The sequence below is a fragment of the Bombus terrestris genome, chromosome 16 (assembly GCF_910591885.1).
Source record: "Bombus terrestris chromosome 16, iyBomTerr1.2, whole genome shotgun sequence".
Taxonomy (NCBI): domain Eukaryota; kingdom Metazoa; phylum Arthropoda; class Insecta; order Hymenoptera; family Apidae; genus Bombus; species Bombus terrestris.
Window position 1 is genome coordinate 4,699,886 of NC_063284.1, and position 16,767 is coordinate 4,716,652.

The window sequence follows — 16,767 nt, forward strand, 5'->3', positions numbered from 1 at the left end:
AAAAAAAAAAGAAATTCTGCGTACTAACTAACTAATCGTTGCGATGATATCTTTCGTTATCTATAATTTGAATCGTGTTAATAAAAGAATTCACTGAGCAAGATGTGAATCGGAGCGGGACGTATTATCCTGAAGTAGACTATACGTAAATATTATTTAAGGTAGATGCTCCACTATCCAGGGAATTTAATTATGAATTTCATACATTTTTTTGCATGAAATAAATGTAAAACATAAGATTGATTCGTTAAATAATGCACATCTTTAATGGATATTTTAACGAGCAGTTCTCGTACAGAAATTTAGGAAATGAACAAGTTTCAAGCGAATGTTCTGTTCTTATATGTGGAAACGAATAATATATTCAAGTATTTGTACAAATGAATTAACTTCTAAGAAAGTAACTTTACAATAAGAAGATACTGATGCTGAAAATAATTTAATCCCTATTTCTTCTGTTGCAGGTAAAGAATTTCATCTTCAAATTTCAAGTGACCCATGATAATTCTTCATACAAAGAACAATGAAAACTCATTTATTACATCTATTAATAAGAGAAATTGTATTATTTTGTTAGATTATATTGCATTATTGTACAAATAACAATATTATTACCTTTATATCATCCTGTATAGCTTGAATTACATTTCATAAGTCGAAAAATACAAGGAAATCAGTGTGTTTTTAATTTAAAAACTGTCAAAAAATTTCCTTTCCTAGTGAGAAAACATTTTCGCTTAAAAATGAAGTTAAATTCCATGAATAAATGTACGAGGAAATAATAAAATAGCAGTAAAATTTTCATTCCGAAAAATGACGTTATATTTCAAGAATTGTCGAACTTGTGCCACCTCCTATGATGTTATGTTCTCCTGATACAAAACCGAGAAGTTGGGAAAATTTTTTGCGAATTGCTTTGATTTTTGACTTGTAATATTTTGACTTCATCTTTACAACTTTTTTTTAAATTTGTGGTTTATAGAACTTATTATTTATATGGTAATGGTTTTGATAAATAAAAACGTTCGTCTAAATATATAAATTGTTATTCATTATTTCTAAATAGTGTAAAATTCAATTTAATGCAGATAGTAATCATATATGATGATTGTTTATAATAATTTGTTTGCACTATAATCTAATATGTAATATAATACAATAAATAATAATATAATATAATAATATAACAATGAACATGTATTATTATTTAAATAATGTAGCATTGATTGTTGATTGTAGATTATTGAAGATGTAAAATTGAAGTTCTTGTAATATAGAAAAACAAATATTAATTTTAATAGAGAAAATTAAAAATATGATTTATATAAAATTAAATTAAAATTGAATCGTATTAATTTATAGTTAATAAACGTACTTCAAATTATTTAAAAAATGTATGCTATTGTTTCACATCTACTTCATTTTATTTATTATAATTTGGCTAAAATATATTTTATTTATTAATAACTATGATATTAATATTTGTGAATACATATTCATTTACAAAAAATGAAGTTAAATTTTTTATATCATTTATTACTAGTTTCTAAATGCAGAAAATAAGGAGGAACGCAATTTGTGAAATTTTTACATTCTAAAAGAATACTTTTCAAACTTTGTCGAAAGCTATTTGATTTAATTCTGTTGGCGATCTATAGTTAAAGTGAGGTTAAAAATTAACCTGCAATTAATATTTGATAGAAATGGTGAATTACATATTTAAGTAGGATAAAGTTACATAAATCTTATAAAATGCTGTGTTACAATGGAAAGCTTAGTTTCTTTTGTTTTATCGCCGCTGGTTTAATCGCAATTCTACCAGAAGTATTGTTAAGGTTAGAATTCAATGTTTTTCAAGAATATTTTAACAACATTTGGTTTACGCATTTATTTCAATATGGATTCTTAAATATACTTGTACTTCTTGCGTTTCGCGACTTTGCTTATCAGGTATTTTGAATATATTACTATTATAACGATTCATTTATGTGAATTATTATGAAGACATCAATTTATTTTATGAATACTTACATTTAACAGGTTGCTGTAAGGGCAATTCTCCTAGGATATGCCTTTGGTATTGGGATTATTGTGTCCTTTGTTGCACCATCTTCATGGCAAATGTTCGGAGTGTATATCACTATAATGGCAATATTTCATTACACAGAATTCCTAAGCATAGCTTGGATAAATCCTTCTACTCTTTCCATCGACAGTTTTATTCTAAATCATAGCATAGCTTATGGAGTAGCAGCATGTTCTAGCTGGATAGAATTTGTTATAGAAAGGCACTATTATTCTGCAATGAAAGAATCTTCTTTTATATCATACTTTGGACTTGTACTATGCATTTGCGGGGAAGTTTTGAGGAAATTGGCAATGTTTACTGCCAAGCATAATTTTAATCATATTGTGCAAAGTGAAAAGATGGATAGTCACGAATTGATTACGTATGGAGTTTACAGAATTTGCAGGCATCCTAGTTATGTGGGCTGGTTTTATTGGTCTATAGGAACGCAGGTAATAATCTTTCATATTAAATATGTATAATATTTCACTGAAGCATAGACAAGTTTTATATTTGTCTTTGTAGCTAATACTCCAGAATCCAGTTTGTTTCCTTGCATACACTGGAGTATCTTGGAAGTTCTTCCATGACCGCATTTTAATTGAAGAGATTACTCTGCTTAATTTCTTTGGGCAGGATTACGTAGAATACCAGAAGAAAGTTAGTACAGGACTACCATATATATCTGGTTACAAGCTGAATTTATAGCAGCCAGTATGTGTTTGAAACACTCTAATTGTATCAATTCCTCAAGTTTAATCTTAACATTATTTGTACTGACTATGTTTTTATTGTACTTCAAGCAACAATGCAATAATTAAGGGAGGTTTTCTTAACAAAATTATATTTATTGTCTCATTTCATTTTGAAGAATTATTTATATAACAATAGACTACACTTTCATTATATGGTTACTTTCAGTTGGTAGATTATACACTTCCTTTTTATATTTATGCTTATTACATATGTGTGTGTGTGTATACATACATATATATATATATATATATATATATACGAAATGTAAAATAATAAATATAATGCTGTAGCTAACACTTGCATTGACATTCAGAAAGCATTCGTTCGATGTTGGATAATAAGAAAGTTTTAGAGATTTCAGCAATGTACTTACAATATTGTTAAGTCTGTACATAATCATTTACAATATTTTAGTATCGACAAAGCTTTTTGATATACTGATGTTAATTATCGATCTTGCCTTGATGATTCATGGCCTATATATTTTTTATTATTGTGAAACCAAAGAATGAATTTAGATTATGAGAATTTTATTGAGAGAATATGTAGTATTATTTATAAGTAGAAAAAAGAAAAATGAAAAATAATTGAATTATCGTTGTGCATTAGACTTGAGTCACACAAGATTTATATTATTGTATTTTGTTTGTCATACAAATCTAGAAAATGCCCATGATTGTTACTACTTTCCATGTGAGAGAATCTGCATTTGTTAATTGACAGTTTAATAGGCAAATGTACTAACAAAAGGAAATAAATGACAATGTATCGTTGTAATAATCCATGAATAAATAAATAACAGTAATCTGTAAATGTATCCTTTGTCGAATCTTTCATTTAATCCTTACCTATTCGTTTTTTTATGCAATATTTCTTCTGAGAAATAGCGGTTATACAGAATGTAAGAAAACGTTAAGGTTTGAGAGACTAATTATAATTATTTACACACGTCCGTCGCATTTTCATTGAATACAAATCTCCTTAGAACTAGCAACATATTTTACTAGCACCGTATCTTAACTATGCAAATACTTGTAAGTAACTTTCCTTTGTTAGTATCACATAATGAAGTTTAAAGAAAGGAAAACAAATTTATATAGAAGTCATAGAACAATCAATAATAGGGCCTATCATTGGTCCAGATAAATGTTGGAATAAAAATTTTACTTTGTGATACAACTTATTTTTTATGTTTTTCTATATGTCGAAGATAAACATTCTCAATTCAAAGAGAATTTGTTGTAACGTTACAACTAGAATTATGAATTAATGGAGCCATTTTTAGTGTTTGCTTAGCTAAAGATTAGAGGAAGTTTAGGGAAGTTAACAACTCAGACAATGGCAGCGAAAACTTATGCGTGACGTAATATAATATTATTGTATTCATTCGCAGTCGCCTTAACGTTCATTCTTTGAACATGGCAGTCAATTGGAAAAAAAGCATTGTCAGATAAAAAAAAAAAAAAATAAAAAAGGGAATAGGATTGGCTAATATAAGGAAAGAATCTATCGTACTTTATAAAAACAAAGAACTGTATAAAATGTAGTTAATTCGGTTATAAAATGTTGTCAGAAACATATTCTGTACACGTACAGATATAAAACTGCTTATACATATATCATTTGCCATGGTAGGCTTTACAAACTGAATGATATAATTGTCCCTTCACTTAAATAAACCACTTCCATATCTTTCCAAGGTCGCCTCTTGTTGGAAGTCTATCGTCCAAATAACTATAAAAAAAAAGGAATAAAGAGAAAAAAGATTATTAATTAAAACATTAATAATCCTTGCTTGTTAAAATGTTAATAATTTACCTTGTCCCCAATGTTAATGAAGCGTTAAACAATTTACAAAATGGATTAATTCCATAAGTTACCAGAGAATACGTGTTTCTTCATTATTAAATCATTGTTGAAAGGACACGTATTCACTTAAACAAGATCTAATCCAATTAAACAACACTTAACTCAATATACATTTCATCGCGTTTATAGTGTCTATGCATAATACTGTGAAAAGCACGCTCTGCTCTCGGATATCCATGGTGAAGGCGAGCAGATTTTGAAGTAGGATTAACAATGAGTAATTTTTGATACTGTACGCAGCCAAATTTGCCGCTGGTTTAGGGTGGATTATATTGACAGGAGGTGGAGGAACAAACGCGTCGAAGATGTCCGTATCCGCGTTGGTAAATACTAAGGAAGAGGGTATCCATCTTGCTCTAAGCAGCATGAAAGATTAACAGACTATTTTATACAGTTTCCATGTTGTTTTCTTAACAGAAAATTATTTTTTCATTTACCTAGTGCATGGTGAAACGTTCTTTCCCCTTATAGATTTTTCTCCAATGTCTATGGCCCCAGAATCTTGCACCTCCATGGTGTAAATACAACCAGAAAATCCTTCTTGATATTTTCCATAAGTCATAGCATAGTCTGGTACTCCACCTAAGTACACGCTGCCTCTAGCATTCAAATCTTGCTGTGTTCCATAGCTAGCACTGCTCTCCATGTGTTCTCCATTTAATTCTATACTTCCATCACTTCCCTGACGCTTTAAGATTATTCTGTGTCGTTCTCCATCATCTACCTTCTGTGCAGTGACACGAATCACTACTGGTCCTGTACCCAGGTTGTATTGATACTCTACATAACTGAAAATAGTAGATTAAATAAAATATTTATTCTAAAAACTGGAATAGAATACTTATTGCTCGCAAATGAATTCATAAATTATTGTGTTTAATTAAAAAAAACGTTAATTACCCATCAACCACAGCAAGAGCCATGTAGTGATCAAGATTAAGATCATTTGGCGTCTGCCCATGCCACATGATCAGTCCTTTGGTCTTGTTCGTTGAAATTTCAAAACCTAACACCTCACGTTCTTCTTCATGGGTCATTACAGACTTATCTAACTCTAACCAACCATCTCCTCTGAATGCAACATCGTAAGTTACCTCCGCCACTGAAAATCAAAGAGAAATTGATAAGATTGTAAAATAAATATTCGTATTTAATACTAAAATTGATTCTTTGAAATATTTACATTTTTCACAATTCTGTCCATTGTAGCCTAAGCGACAATCGCATTTGTAGGACCCATGGAGGTCTGTACAGGTGCCTCCATTTCTACAGGGAAGCAACAGTTCGCATTGCTTCAAAATGTTCTCACAGTTTCTTCCCACGTAGCCGTATTCACAGGTGCATGAATAATCGTACGAATCAGTATTCTGACACATTCCATGAATGCAAGGATTGGAGGCACACGGATCATAGGGAGTCGTAGTGGATGGTGGAATAGTGATTACAGTAGTCAGCTTGGTTTGATTAGGATGTAGAACATTGCAGTCATCTATGTTTACTGAATCCAAGGCAGACTTTAGTATGTCTACATTCATCGAAGACACTCCAAGCTGAGAATATAATAGAATATGTTTTATTTGGATAATTCTACCAAGAATCTTCTGAAAAAAAGTTTATGATGAGCTTACATCACTGATGCAACCACGAAAGGTCCTATTTACGCCGGCATTTCTGTTCACTATAATTCTTCTGCGATCAACGCCTCCAATATAAAGTAGTGTATTAAGCGTCATGGTGCGAGCAGTCCCGGGAGACTTGCCTCCTATTGTAGGTTCTCCATTTATAGTCAAATTCCCCTCCTTGAAGTCCCTGTTGATGGAGACATGCGTCCATACACCAGGTTGAAGAACATGGTTTGATCTAATGATCGCCAGGCCAGAACCAATGTCGTATCGAAACTCGACACGTTCATCCTTGACTACCAACGCAACGAAGTCTCCTAGTCCCTCTTCACTTTGAGCACAATACATCAGTATGCCATCTTGATTGTCCAGAGGATTGAAGTTCATTGCTACTTTCAATCTGTAATAACATTGGAAATATTAAAGTCACTGTCCTGTTTTAACATTAGATGTAGAAATTAGTTCCTGTTAGTGGGAGAAAATATTAGAATTAATGGGAGAAAATACATTGGAGGGACACACAATTTTCCTTTTGGAAGGTGACTTACCTCTTTGATGTTCATAAACTACTACGAAGGCAGGTAATCAGCAAAATGACAAAAATCCTGTTAAATCAATTTTTATTTGCATCTCAAGACATATATTTATACTTATAGCATCACTCGAAGCCCGTCGAAATACATATTAACGGTCATTCTGGCCCTAGAAACACACCACTTATGGCACATACATCAAACAGGTTCTCACAAAATAAGTACAAACATCTTAAGATGTGCCTGATATTAAGTGTGTGTGTGAATGTGTTGAGTGTGTGCTTAGTACACAAATCGCGCATAATGCCACAACACAATAATGCCAATAATAAGCTCTTGATACTACTGTAAAGTGCCTTTCTTGTTTGGTAGTGATCTTATTAATGGTTTACTTTAAACAATAATTAAAATAACTAACACAATGCGTTAAAATGTATTATTCAAGAAGCTGTACAAAAACCCTTTATGGTCCAAGATCCAACGAATCGAATGGCATCTTAATAAAAAGAGAGCTCTATCGACAAGAATTGTTTCTGAAATAATGTTGCTATGAAAATAATTACTTGGACCTGTAAAAGGTTGTTATATGAAAAGTATAACGTAAGTATATTAATTGATACTCTAATATTACAGCACCATGAGGTTCATTCCAAGGAACTACTCACTATACAGGCTTCAACATAATCATCTATGACACGTATGAGGCAGACACAAAAAAAATCTAATTGTAAATAAAATTCTCATAAAAAAAATATATATAATACACATATAATATATAATATGCTGACTAACTATAAATAGCAGTTACATAAGAATCGATTCGTTCTCTACAAACATTTAATAGTTATAAATGACTTTTCCTTCGTTTCTTTTTTCTTTTTTTATCATTATGTGCATTAAAAGGGTTTGGTTGTGAAAAAAAGGACTAATGTTTCGTGTGGTGCAGCTTATTGTGGTGATGTGGCCTTGATCGTGGATTTCTAACTTGTGCGTTGCGTGCTCGTAATCGATCGTATCTTTTGGTTGGGTTCATTCTCGGCCTGAAAATCATTGTTTCAATTAAGATCAGGGATTTCTTTTTATTAAGGGCAAGTTAAAGTGCGCCTGAGGATCCTTTAGAGAGTCTTTGTATCCATCGATTAACATTTAAACATACATATAATAAATTATTTAACATGAAACTCTAAAGTGGAAACTTTCTAATTGTTTACTGACAAATATAAAAAATAAGGGACATATGCAGCAGAAAAATTGGGCTAAATTTTCTAATCATGCATCATGCACTGTCCAGATACTTACCGCCTAAGAGCTTTAGGTGTATCGTGTGCTATATAGGATTTATCGTCATGGAAGGCTGGTTCATAGACCTTCATCGTATTCTCGCAACGAGCACCGGTTGTTCCGTAAGGACAATAGCATTCGAAGCCCGTTTCCTTGTTTATGCAATCGCCTTCACCACATGCACCTATAATTACAGACAATTACAATTGTACAGATATAAAAACAAAAGATAAAAATGAAAAAATAAAAAGTAATTAAAACATATTTTTACCTGGATAACAAGGTTGGCCAACATAGTCACAGTGCTTGCCACTGTAGTCAGCACGACACAGACAAATGTATCCATTCTTTGTAGCAGCTTCTTGACATACACCACCATTGTTACAAGGATTTTCAGCACAAGTTTCACAGTTAGTGATCCCAAAGCTATCTGTCTGATCACCAATCAGGTCAATTTCCTTTTCTCCAATTACCAATCTACTGATACAGCCAACGAAACCACTGTTGATCTCCGCATACTTGGTAATTATGGTTCTACTGGGGACTCCACCCACAAACAATAATGATTTCATATCCAATCCTTGTTTCCTGCCATCTGCGATACCTTTGTAAGGGCCTTCACCATCGACTAACATGGTTCCCTCCTTTCTGTGACGCTGGAGTTTTATAGTATGCCACTCTCCAAGTGTTACAGGCTTTTCTGCCCGAATCATAGTTGGTCCAGAACCAAGATCAAAGCTAACATAGGAAAATTCTTATTATAAATGTAATTAAAGAAACAGAACCCACACAAAAATTTGTTTCGCGTTTAAAATATTACAACTAGATATGTTATGTATTTTTGCATATTATGCGCTTTTTATACATTATTGCACTTTAATTGCATATTAGTGATGTGTTCAAGTTATTTTTAAGTTAGTTATTGATAATTACCTAAATTGTGGGTAGCCTCTAACCAGTGACAACATAATAAAGTCTCCATTTCCACGGTTGGATTCATCATTGTACAGGATTATACCATCATAGCTCTGTGGCTTGAATGAAATCTCTATGTTGAATTTCAGATATGAGTCAGCTAGTGGAGGTAAAGCAATGAAACTTTGAGGTGCCTGACTGAAGTATGGAACTACTCCAGTTACGACAAGCATAGTCGGTATTTCTATATTTTCATGGTCGTTGTTCACAGTGCAGATGTACGTGCCTGCATCCTCTGCCTTGACGTTGGTTAGCTTCAATTTGCTCTAAGAGGGAAAAAGATAATACATGAAGTCAGAATGTCTTCTGCTATCGTTTTTAATTATGATTTTTATATTATGATTATCGTACCTCAAACACTTGAGCGTCAGGTTGCAAAATACCTCCTAGTTTGCTCCAGGAGAACGTCAGTGGTGGATCGATGCTAGGACGACAATCCATTTCTAGACTGGAGCCATAAGGAGCAAGCTTGGTTTCAATCGCTGGAGCATCGTTATTTCCACCTAATAAAAGAATCCTCAATTGAAGATGTATATTTTTGGAGTTTTGAACTTATTGTATACTTACATTGAAACATAATTTTGTAAGCACAAATGTGAAATAAAGAATTTATTAGTTTACTATATTACTTGAATAATCAATAAATATAGTATAAAGATTAGGATACTGGGAAATAAATAGAATAATAGAATAATCAAGTATGAAACTTTACCATGGACAACAAGATTGAAGTCCTGCTCGAAAGTACCATCAGGAGTGTCTGCAGTGCATCTGTACAGTCCACTGTCACTGACAGTCACGTTAGACAATCTTAGAGTGTTTCCATGCACTTGAGCATTTTGTGGCAGACTAGAATGGTTCGGTCTGGACCAGTAGTAACGTGGATTATGAGTTCCAGAGCATGCACAACGTATGTCAATGTTATCCCCAATGTTCACTGGATCCTGAGAGACTTCCACACTGACAGCAGGTATTGTAGTAGCTAAAATATAAACAATAGAGTTAGCAGAATGCATTTAAAGTTATTTTTAAAACGTATGAACGTGAACCCCTTTCCATTACTGCTTCCTATGACATTGAGTTTAGGATAAATCTAAAATGACAATGGATATCATTTGGATCAGGAGCAGGCTATTCTACAGAATAACGAACACATATGGAAGATATTTAATAACCTTGCTAAGATGTTAATATCCTTTTCTATGATCATTGTGCAAAGTTTCTAATTCTCTTAACCTTTAGTACCATGAACACAACGATACAAAGTGTAAGGTAGTGACAGGATGAAGATCTATTAACAATTTCGCAGTCAGACTGTGTTCCTGATTTTTTTCTATTAGGGTAAAGATAGTTTGAGGGGAACAGTAAAAAAATGTTAATCTTGTTCAACAAAAGAAGGAGAAAAGCATTAACTGTCCAATAGACATCACAAATCGGGAACATAATTTGTTGAAACAAAACAAACCGCCTAGTTGTTGAAGATAGTGGGGAATCCACCGTTTGTTGTTGAAGTAGTGGCGATTATCAGGATAGAAGATAGCATTCACATTGCAATAGTAATCCAACAGAAAGCATCCTTGGACGCTGCAGACGCAACTGCTTTCCCTGCACTGCATTGGGTTCACACGCGTGCAATCCGTACGCAAATTAAGTACTAATAAACAATACCGCGACAACCATAAATAAAAACTGTGTTCACCGAATCTGTATCATGACTTGCTGATGATTAATTTTGCTCAAATTGAACTGAATTGAACTCAATCCAAAATGATTCATGCTCAGGAACAATTTAGTACAATCAGGTACAATACATACCCTTCTAGTCATAGTTTTTTGATCGTATGTGGTCTAATTATATTACTTGATTTGTATCGAGAAAGATGAAAAGTATGAAAGTGAAGGAAGAACACCATGCATGATGTGATAGAAACCATGGGTTTCAACTTACGTGAGACATTTAAATTAACATAATCACTGGAAACCCCATGAGAGGTTTGGGTCTGGCAGATGTACCTTCCACTGTCTTCCAGTCTTACTCTAGGTAGGTCCAAATAATCGTCTTTGATTCTAGCATTAGGTGGTAATGGCAGTCCTTCCCTGGACCAGTGTATTGTTGCTCTATCGCTGACCATGCATCGTAAACGCACAGGTTGTCCCACATATGTGACCATGTCTCTTTCGAGATGTCTGACTTCTGTGTTCTCGTAAGGATTTTCTGAAATATATGGATTATAACAGAATTACATTTCATTTTATAATTATATATTAGAGTTCTATTTATCTGAACTCAGTGGAAGGGTTTATTAGTGCTTGATTACAAGGCCACGTTTGCCAGAAGGTGCATTAAGCGCAAACTAGGATCTCACTCCTGTGGGACCAAATTTTATGACTTAACTTTAAAACTTATAACTGTATTATGTTATATAAAAGTATAAATGCGGTCCTGTTTGATTGCACGAACTCCTCTTATATGCTCACTGGTTACGTTATTTGTCTCAAAAATGAGGTCTGATGAATGGAGTTTTATTATAGAACTATTAGGATCAGGTATTACGTACGATTCACTAGAACTTCAGCAACAGCTTCAGCGGTTCCTGCTTCATTGGTAGCTTTACAAACATATTTTCCCGCGTCAGAATAAGTGATTCCATGGAACTGGAGAAGTCCACGATGGTGTGTTACCGAATGAGGTAAGCTACGCCCTATGGCATCCCATTCTATGTTCATTGGTTCGTCACCAGTGGTACGACATTCGATTGATGGATTTTCTCCGGATCGGACTGTTTGCCTTGGTGGGATTAACACAATCCTTGGTGGGGCTGCAACAATATATAAACAAATAATTTTCAATTCTGTGATTGTTCAATTCGCACATAAGGCATTGGAAACAAAAGTGGACTAAACTTAATCAATCATACAAAAGTAGGAGAATTCATTAAATTAAATTAAAAAAATTAAACTAAATTAAATCGAGATATTATGTCACATAAAATAATGAGATTAATTGTTGCATTGAGTACTTTATACTCATGTCTATGGTAAACAAAGAATTATTTAATTTGCTGAATACTTGACTTAGCCCACTTCTGTTCTCATATTATGTAAGCAAGATAAAGCTCGATCGAAAATCTTACATAATACTTCAAGGACAGATGTGGCTCTGAAGAGAACATTTCCAGTTAGATCTCTCCCAGTGCAAACGTACTCTCCTGCAGCGCTTTTATCCACGACAGGGATGATCAGTACACCATTGTCAACGGAATTACCAGCTGGCAGAGGTCTATCGTCCGCCCTTCTCCAATCCAGATAAATTCTGTGTCCATCGGAATCCTGCACATGGCAACGCATTTCCACCTTGCCGCCATCGGGGATTCTGAGGTAGTCCGTTCGTATAGCGTTATCATTTCCGTCCTACAACGAATATTTCAATGTTTTATTAATACTTACCATATTCTTAAGCTATGGTTACAGCAGATACGTGTTCTAACGAATGAACGATTTCAAGTGGTAAGTGTTTAAATATTTTTGTGAGCTATCATAAAAATACCATAATAAGGAACACGTAAAATTACAGGACAATTATAAGAACACGTACATTTATATCTTCTACTCTGATATAGACTCGTTCCTCAGTAGTTCCTACTCTGCTACTTGCATGGCAGATGTATGAACCTTCGTCACTCGAAGAAGCGGAGTGTATTTCATAAACGGCCTGATGAGGGGCTGCCACTTCATTGGTTGTACTATTGCAGAAAAATCCAGCGGTTATCTTTGGTTTCTACTTTCCAGTATTATTATTAGACTGCGAGTATTTATACAAATTCATATTTTCATGAACGCAACTAAAGGAGTATGCTGTAGTTTCATCTATGAAATATTATACTTAGTACTGTTCTTTGGACTTTTACTTCATGTTTACTTCATATAGTATGTCAGAAAAGTAATGAGATTGATGTCATTTCTCGGGAACTGGTAATTTTATGGTGTTGTATAGTTTCTCAAGAATATTTTAGAGGGAACAAAGTTCATTTGTACTTGAGGTATTTGCAGATATATATTTTCAGAGTATCAGTCCGATTACTTTCCTAACACACTTTGTAACGGAATACATAATAAGCATAATGCTTTTTAGAATTCTTGGTAGATAAAATCATTTTCTACCAAGATTCCTATATAACTTTCTACCTTTTTAACTATGTTCTGATGAAGTTACATAAAAATCAGCAGTCTAATTATAAGATCTTCCTTTTAAAAAATAACTTACAGTGATACTACGTTCGGATGTCTGCTCCAAGTAACTGAAGGTTCCGGAAATCCATTTGCGCTGCATAATAGTCGTACCCTATCCCCAGGTCTCACGTGCAACATTCCAGATTGGGGCGATATACTGATGACAGGCATGGATTGAACTTCTATGTATACCATGGCTGAATTTGTTCCGGCGGGATTGATAGCGGTACAGACGTACGACCCACCATCGCTGGCTGTGATGTTGGTTAGTCTCAGAACGCCACCAGGAAGTTGTTTAATATTATGAGGGAACGGTCGACCAGATTCGTGAGACCAATGTAACTCTGGCATGGGGATTCCAGTTGCTCGACATTGGAGATCCGTGGACCCATCCAGAGTAACTGGAGGGACATTCTTGGGATAGATCTCTACCAGTGGAGGTTCCCTGCCTGTTTAAACAAGCCCAAATAGTGAAATAAAAGTTGTTCCTAAACGATTCTTAAGCTTGGGTGTGAATAGATTATACAATTAGTAAATTTTAATTTTAATTCTAATTTATTCATTTACGAGTCAAAGATCATTATACAAAGATATATACGTACAAAAATTTACTAAAGCAGTGATACGTGGTTCGATTACTGGACAATTTTGTGTAGGGAACAGAAAACTTAATATTTACTCACGTTCGACCTCGATCATGGCGCTAGCTTCGTGAGTTCCACTTGGTCCAGTGACTCGACACACGTATATACCCCTGTCAGCAATTTGGATGTCGACAATTCTCAAAGTGTCTCCTACTTGTCGTACATTAGAGCTTAGCGGTTGAAGATACTTGCTCCACGTCATATGTTCACCGGATTCTCTGCTTGTTAGACACCTTATTTCAGCTATGCTGCCTTGAGGAACGGTTTGTTTCTCAGGCGTCACTTTGACAAACGGCGCTGGTGTTCTAGACGTTACTGTTATGTTGATAGTGCTGTTGGTCATTCCTATGTAGCTGGTCGACGTACAGACGTAGATACCGGAGTCATAAGGGGTAGGATTTACAATTGTTAAGACACCATCACGTTGGCTGGCTGTGTGAGGTAGTGGGTTTCTTTCTCTAGACCAGGTGAGATTCGTTACTAAAGATGTCACGCACGTTATCACGATCGTTTCTCCAGGTTGGCCGAACCATTGTGACGGAGTGATGGTTGGTGGTATTATGGGTTGAGTGGATTTTTCTATAGACAGAATGATCATCTTGTAAGGACTATTTTCTTTATAGCACAATATTAAAACTGTCAATGAATGTGTATTTGTTTTGTTAATTTTCTAATTTTAATATCGTTCTACAATTAAAGATTGTTAGATGCAGAAACACAAATTTCTTGAAAACAGCTTACAAGGTAACGAAAATTTGTAAAAACCAAAGGTACAATTATTAAAGAAAACAATGTTTAAATATCTTCGATATTTGAATATTATGACAAGCAAATTTTCAAACTTATAGATTTTCAAAACTATTTGTGACTATTTCTCCTGTAGTTTTCATATTCGACAATTTGTTAATAATAAACTGGCTTGATTTTGGTTTCAATTTATAAGAAGAATATTCTTATTATATCAAAGCAATGATGGAATAACAGTCAACGATACCTTCAACGTGAAGAATGACAGTTCTCTCGTCCACGCCAACGTTATTCCTTGCCATGCATTTATATTCGGCGGCATCGTACCTCGAAGCAGATCTCAGGAGCAAAATTCCATTGTTAACTACTACACCTGGGCTCATGGGACCATAGACACGAATCCATTCGACTCGTGGCGGGGGATTCCCAGTTGCCTCGCACCGGAATTCCGCTGGTTCTCCTTCTATTACTTGTAAAGATGATGGCTCGACGATAACCCTTGGTGGAACTACATTTGAGTGTTTAAATGGGAAAATAAAATTATCCAAATGAAATCAAGATAATTAATGTATTGTGTTAATGTCGTTCTGATTAATTGACTGTTGCCTTATCTGGCATCTTCTCACTTTTCAAAATGTGGAATATTGGAAGTTTTATCATTATTTTATTTATTATGTATCATCTGCCGAATTAGACCTAAGTATAGACGCAGATAGGACATTTTATTATAGCATTGTTGTTATGGCATGTTGTAGCATTGTATGTGCAGCTAAGTTATTGCTACTGGTATCTAAGCTAAGATTCGTGTACCTGGAATGTCCAGCAAACTTCGCGGGAAAGCTGCGTCCGGGTTAATTATACGACACTCAATAATATTAATAAAATATGTACGAAGATGAATATTTCTTAGTGATCAAATTCTCTTTATGTTACCTCCAACAGTGAGAGTGACGTTCTTGTAACCAATATGCACTCCATCGCTGATTTGACAAATGTAAATGCCGCTATCAGACACTTTCAGGTCTCGAATGATCAATAAGCCACGCTTGTCGTCTATGCTTCTTCCTATTGGTAGTTCGTCACCTTCTTTTTCCCATCTGATGTGCAAAGATCCCTGTATCCCAAAAAATATTTAATACATCCACCGTACATATCTTTCCAAGTGATTTATTTATTTTTCTTACATTGTCCGTTCTTTCAAAGCAATGGTACCTAACAGTGCCTCCAGCTTCAACGATTTGGAACTCGGGTTCTCTGATATAAACCACAATCTTTGGTGGATTTACGGGTGGACGACTTGTCGTGGTGGTCGATATTGTGCCTTCTGTAAAAAATACCGTAAAAGTTAAAAGAAGCAAGTCTTTGGAATCCTACGATCATATAACATATAGAAACATATAAATGAAAATAATGAAGAAGGACTTAATTGTCCCAATCCAACATTTTACACTCAGTTTGATACAAGAAGCCCATCAACCAAGGTGTGATCAGACCAACAATCAAAGTGGTCAAAAAGTTAAAAGATCTATGAAATAGTCAGTAGTGAACATATGATTCGTGGGCGTGACTAAAGGAAACAATCATATCCAATAATGAACTAAACTAAAACACGAATGAAGATGAAACCATGATGTTCCACCCTTCCAGGGACAAACACGAATATTCCTTTAATTTGGCTCATCAAACCTGGCGTAACCGTCGTTATAACTTTGATCAGTTCCGTTCCATGATCGTCCACGATGCAGCATATTACATTGAAAGGATTCTGCTGGACATAAACGTACCAGCTCCTCCACGATCCATTAGTAGTTCTTTCAATGGGCCCTGGTGGTATGCTGGACGAGGTTAGTGGCCAGCCGTCGCACGGAGTCATTGAGAAATAGATATAAAATGGGTCTGGGGACTTGTAACTGCACGTGAACAGAACCCACGAATTTGCCTTTAACACGCTCGTCGCTGGCGTTAGACTTACCATCAGCCCATCTAACCGATCCAAAATATTTCATTTAATATCTCCCTCATCCTAAATTGCTTTAGAGAAT

The 16,767-nt window shown here is 34.5% G+C and overlaps 2 protein-coding genes and 1 long non-coding RNA gene across 17 annotated transcripts in view; 2 read left to right on the forward strand and 1 right to left on the reverse strand.

Moving 5' to 3' along the window:
- Positions 1-20: 20 nt before the first annotated feature.
- On the forward strand, positions 21-673 carry LOC105666932. Its single transcript, XR_001099663.3, has 2 exons — positions 21-161; positions 465-673. It is a non-coding gene; the product is annotated as an uncharacterized LOC105666932 (long non-coding RNA).
- Positions 674-1,488: 815 nt separating this feature from the next.
- On the forward strand, positions 1,489-3,641 carry LOC100643105 (protein-S-isoprenylcysteine O-methyltransferase). The gene is made up of 3 exons (XM_003402990.4): positions 1,489-1,950; positions 2,041-2,520; positions 2,594-3,641. The coding sequence occupies exons 1-3, from the start codon at positions 1,753-1,755 to the stop codon at positions 2,774-2,776; spliced, it is 861 nt and encodes a 286-aa protein (XP_003403038.1). The 5' UTR covers positions 1,489-1,752; the 3' UTR covers positions 2,777-3,641.
- A 695-nt stretch (positions 3,642-4,336) lies between these two features.
- The window catches only part of LOC100651429 (basement membrane-specific heparan sulfate proteoglycan core protein), a 187,652-nt gene continuing 175,221 nt past the window's right edge, over positions 4,337-16,767 (reverse strand). For 14 of the 15 annotated variants that reach the window (XM_048413370.1, XM_048413373.1, XM_048413372.1 and 11 more), the window contains 23 exons: positions 16,412-16,708; positions 15,910-16,049; positions 15,659-15,839; positions 15,536-15,565; positions 14,973-15,233; positions 14,018-14,557; positions 13,369-13,783; positions 12,700-12,847; positions 12,239-12,515; positions 11,663-11,923; positions 11,053-11,319; positions 10,570-10,758; positions 9,817-10,086; positions 9,456-9,607; positions 9,063-9,370; positions 8,401-8,867; positions 8,148-8,313; positions 6,322-6,715; positions 5,877-6,243; positions 5,594-5,795; positions 5,131-5,481; positions 4,643-5,049; positions 4,337-4,558 (listed from right to left, as the gene is read on the reverse strand). In XM_048413370.1, coding sequence (XP_048269327.1) covers positions 4,791-5,049; positions 5,131-5,481; positions 5,594-5,795; positions 5,877-6,243; positions 6,322-6,715; positions 8,148-8,313; positions 8,401-8,867; positions 9,063-9,370; positions 9,456-9,607; positions 9,817-10,086; positions 10,570-10,758; positions 11,053-11,319; positions 11,663-11,923; positions 12,239-12,515; positions 12,700-12,847; positions 13,369-13,783; positions 14,018-14,557; positions 14,973-15,233; positions 15,536-15,565; positions 15,659-15,839; positions 15,910-16,049; positions 16,412-16,708 — 5,942 coding nt within the window. In that variant the 3' untranslated portion in view covers positions 4,337-4,558; positions 4,643-4,790. Of the gene's footprint in view, positions 4,559-4,642; positions 5,050-5,130; positions 5,482-5,593; positions 5,796-5,876; positions 6,244-6,321; positions 6,716-6,918; positions 7,889-8,147; positions 8,314-8,400; positions 8,868-9,062; positions 9,371-9,455; positions 9,608-9,816; positions 10,087-10,569; positions 10,759-11,052; positions 11,320-11,662; positions 11,924-12,238; positions 12,516-12,699; positions 12,848-13,368; positions 13,784-14,017; positions 14,558-14,972; positions 15,234-15,535; positions 15,566-15,658; positions 15,840-15,909; positions 16,050-16,411; positions 16,709-16,767 lie in introns of those variants that run through there. The other variant, XM_048413385.1, reaches the window with a different exon arrangement.

Coding starts and splice junctions, on each gene's coding strand:
- LOC100643105 (XM_003402990.4), top strand. CDS start 1,753: ATGCTGTGTTACAATGGAAAGCTTAGTTTCTTTTGTTTTATCGCCGCT. Junction 1,951..2,040: donor TTCGCGACTTTGCTTATCAG/GTATTTTGAATA, acceptor TACATTTAACAG/GTTGCTGTAAGGGCAATTCT. Junction 2,521..2,593: donor ATTGGTCTATAGGAACGCAG/GTAATAATCTTT, acceptor TTGTCTTTGTAG/CTAATACTCCAGAATCCAGT.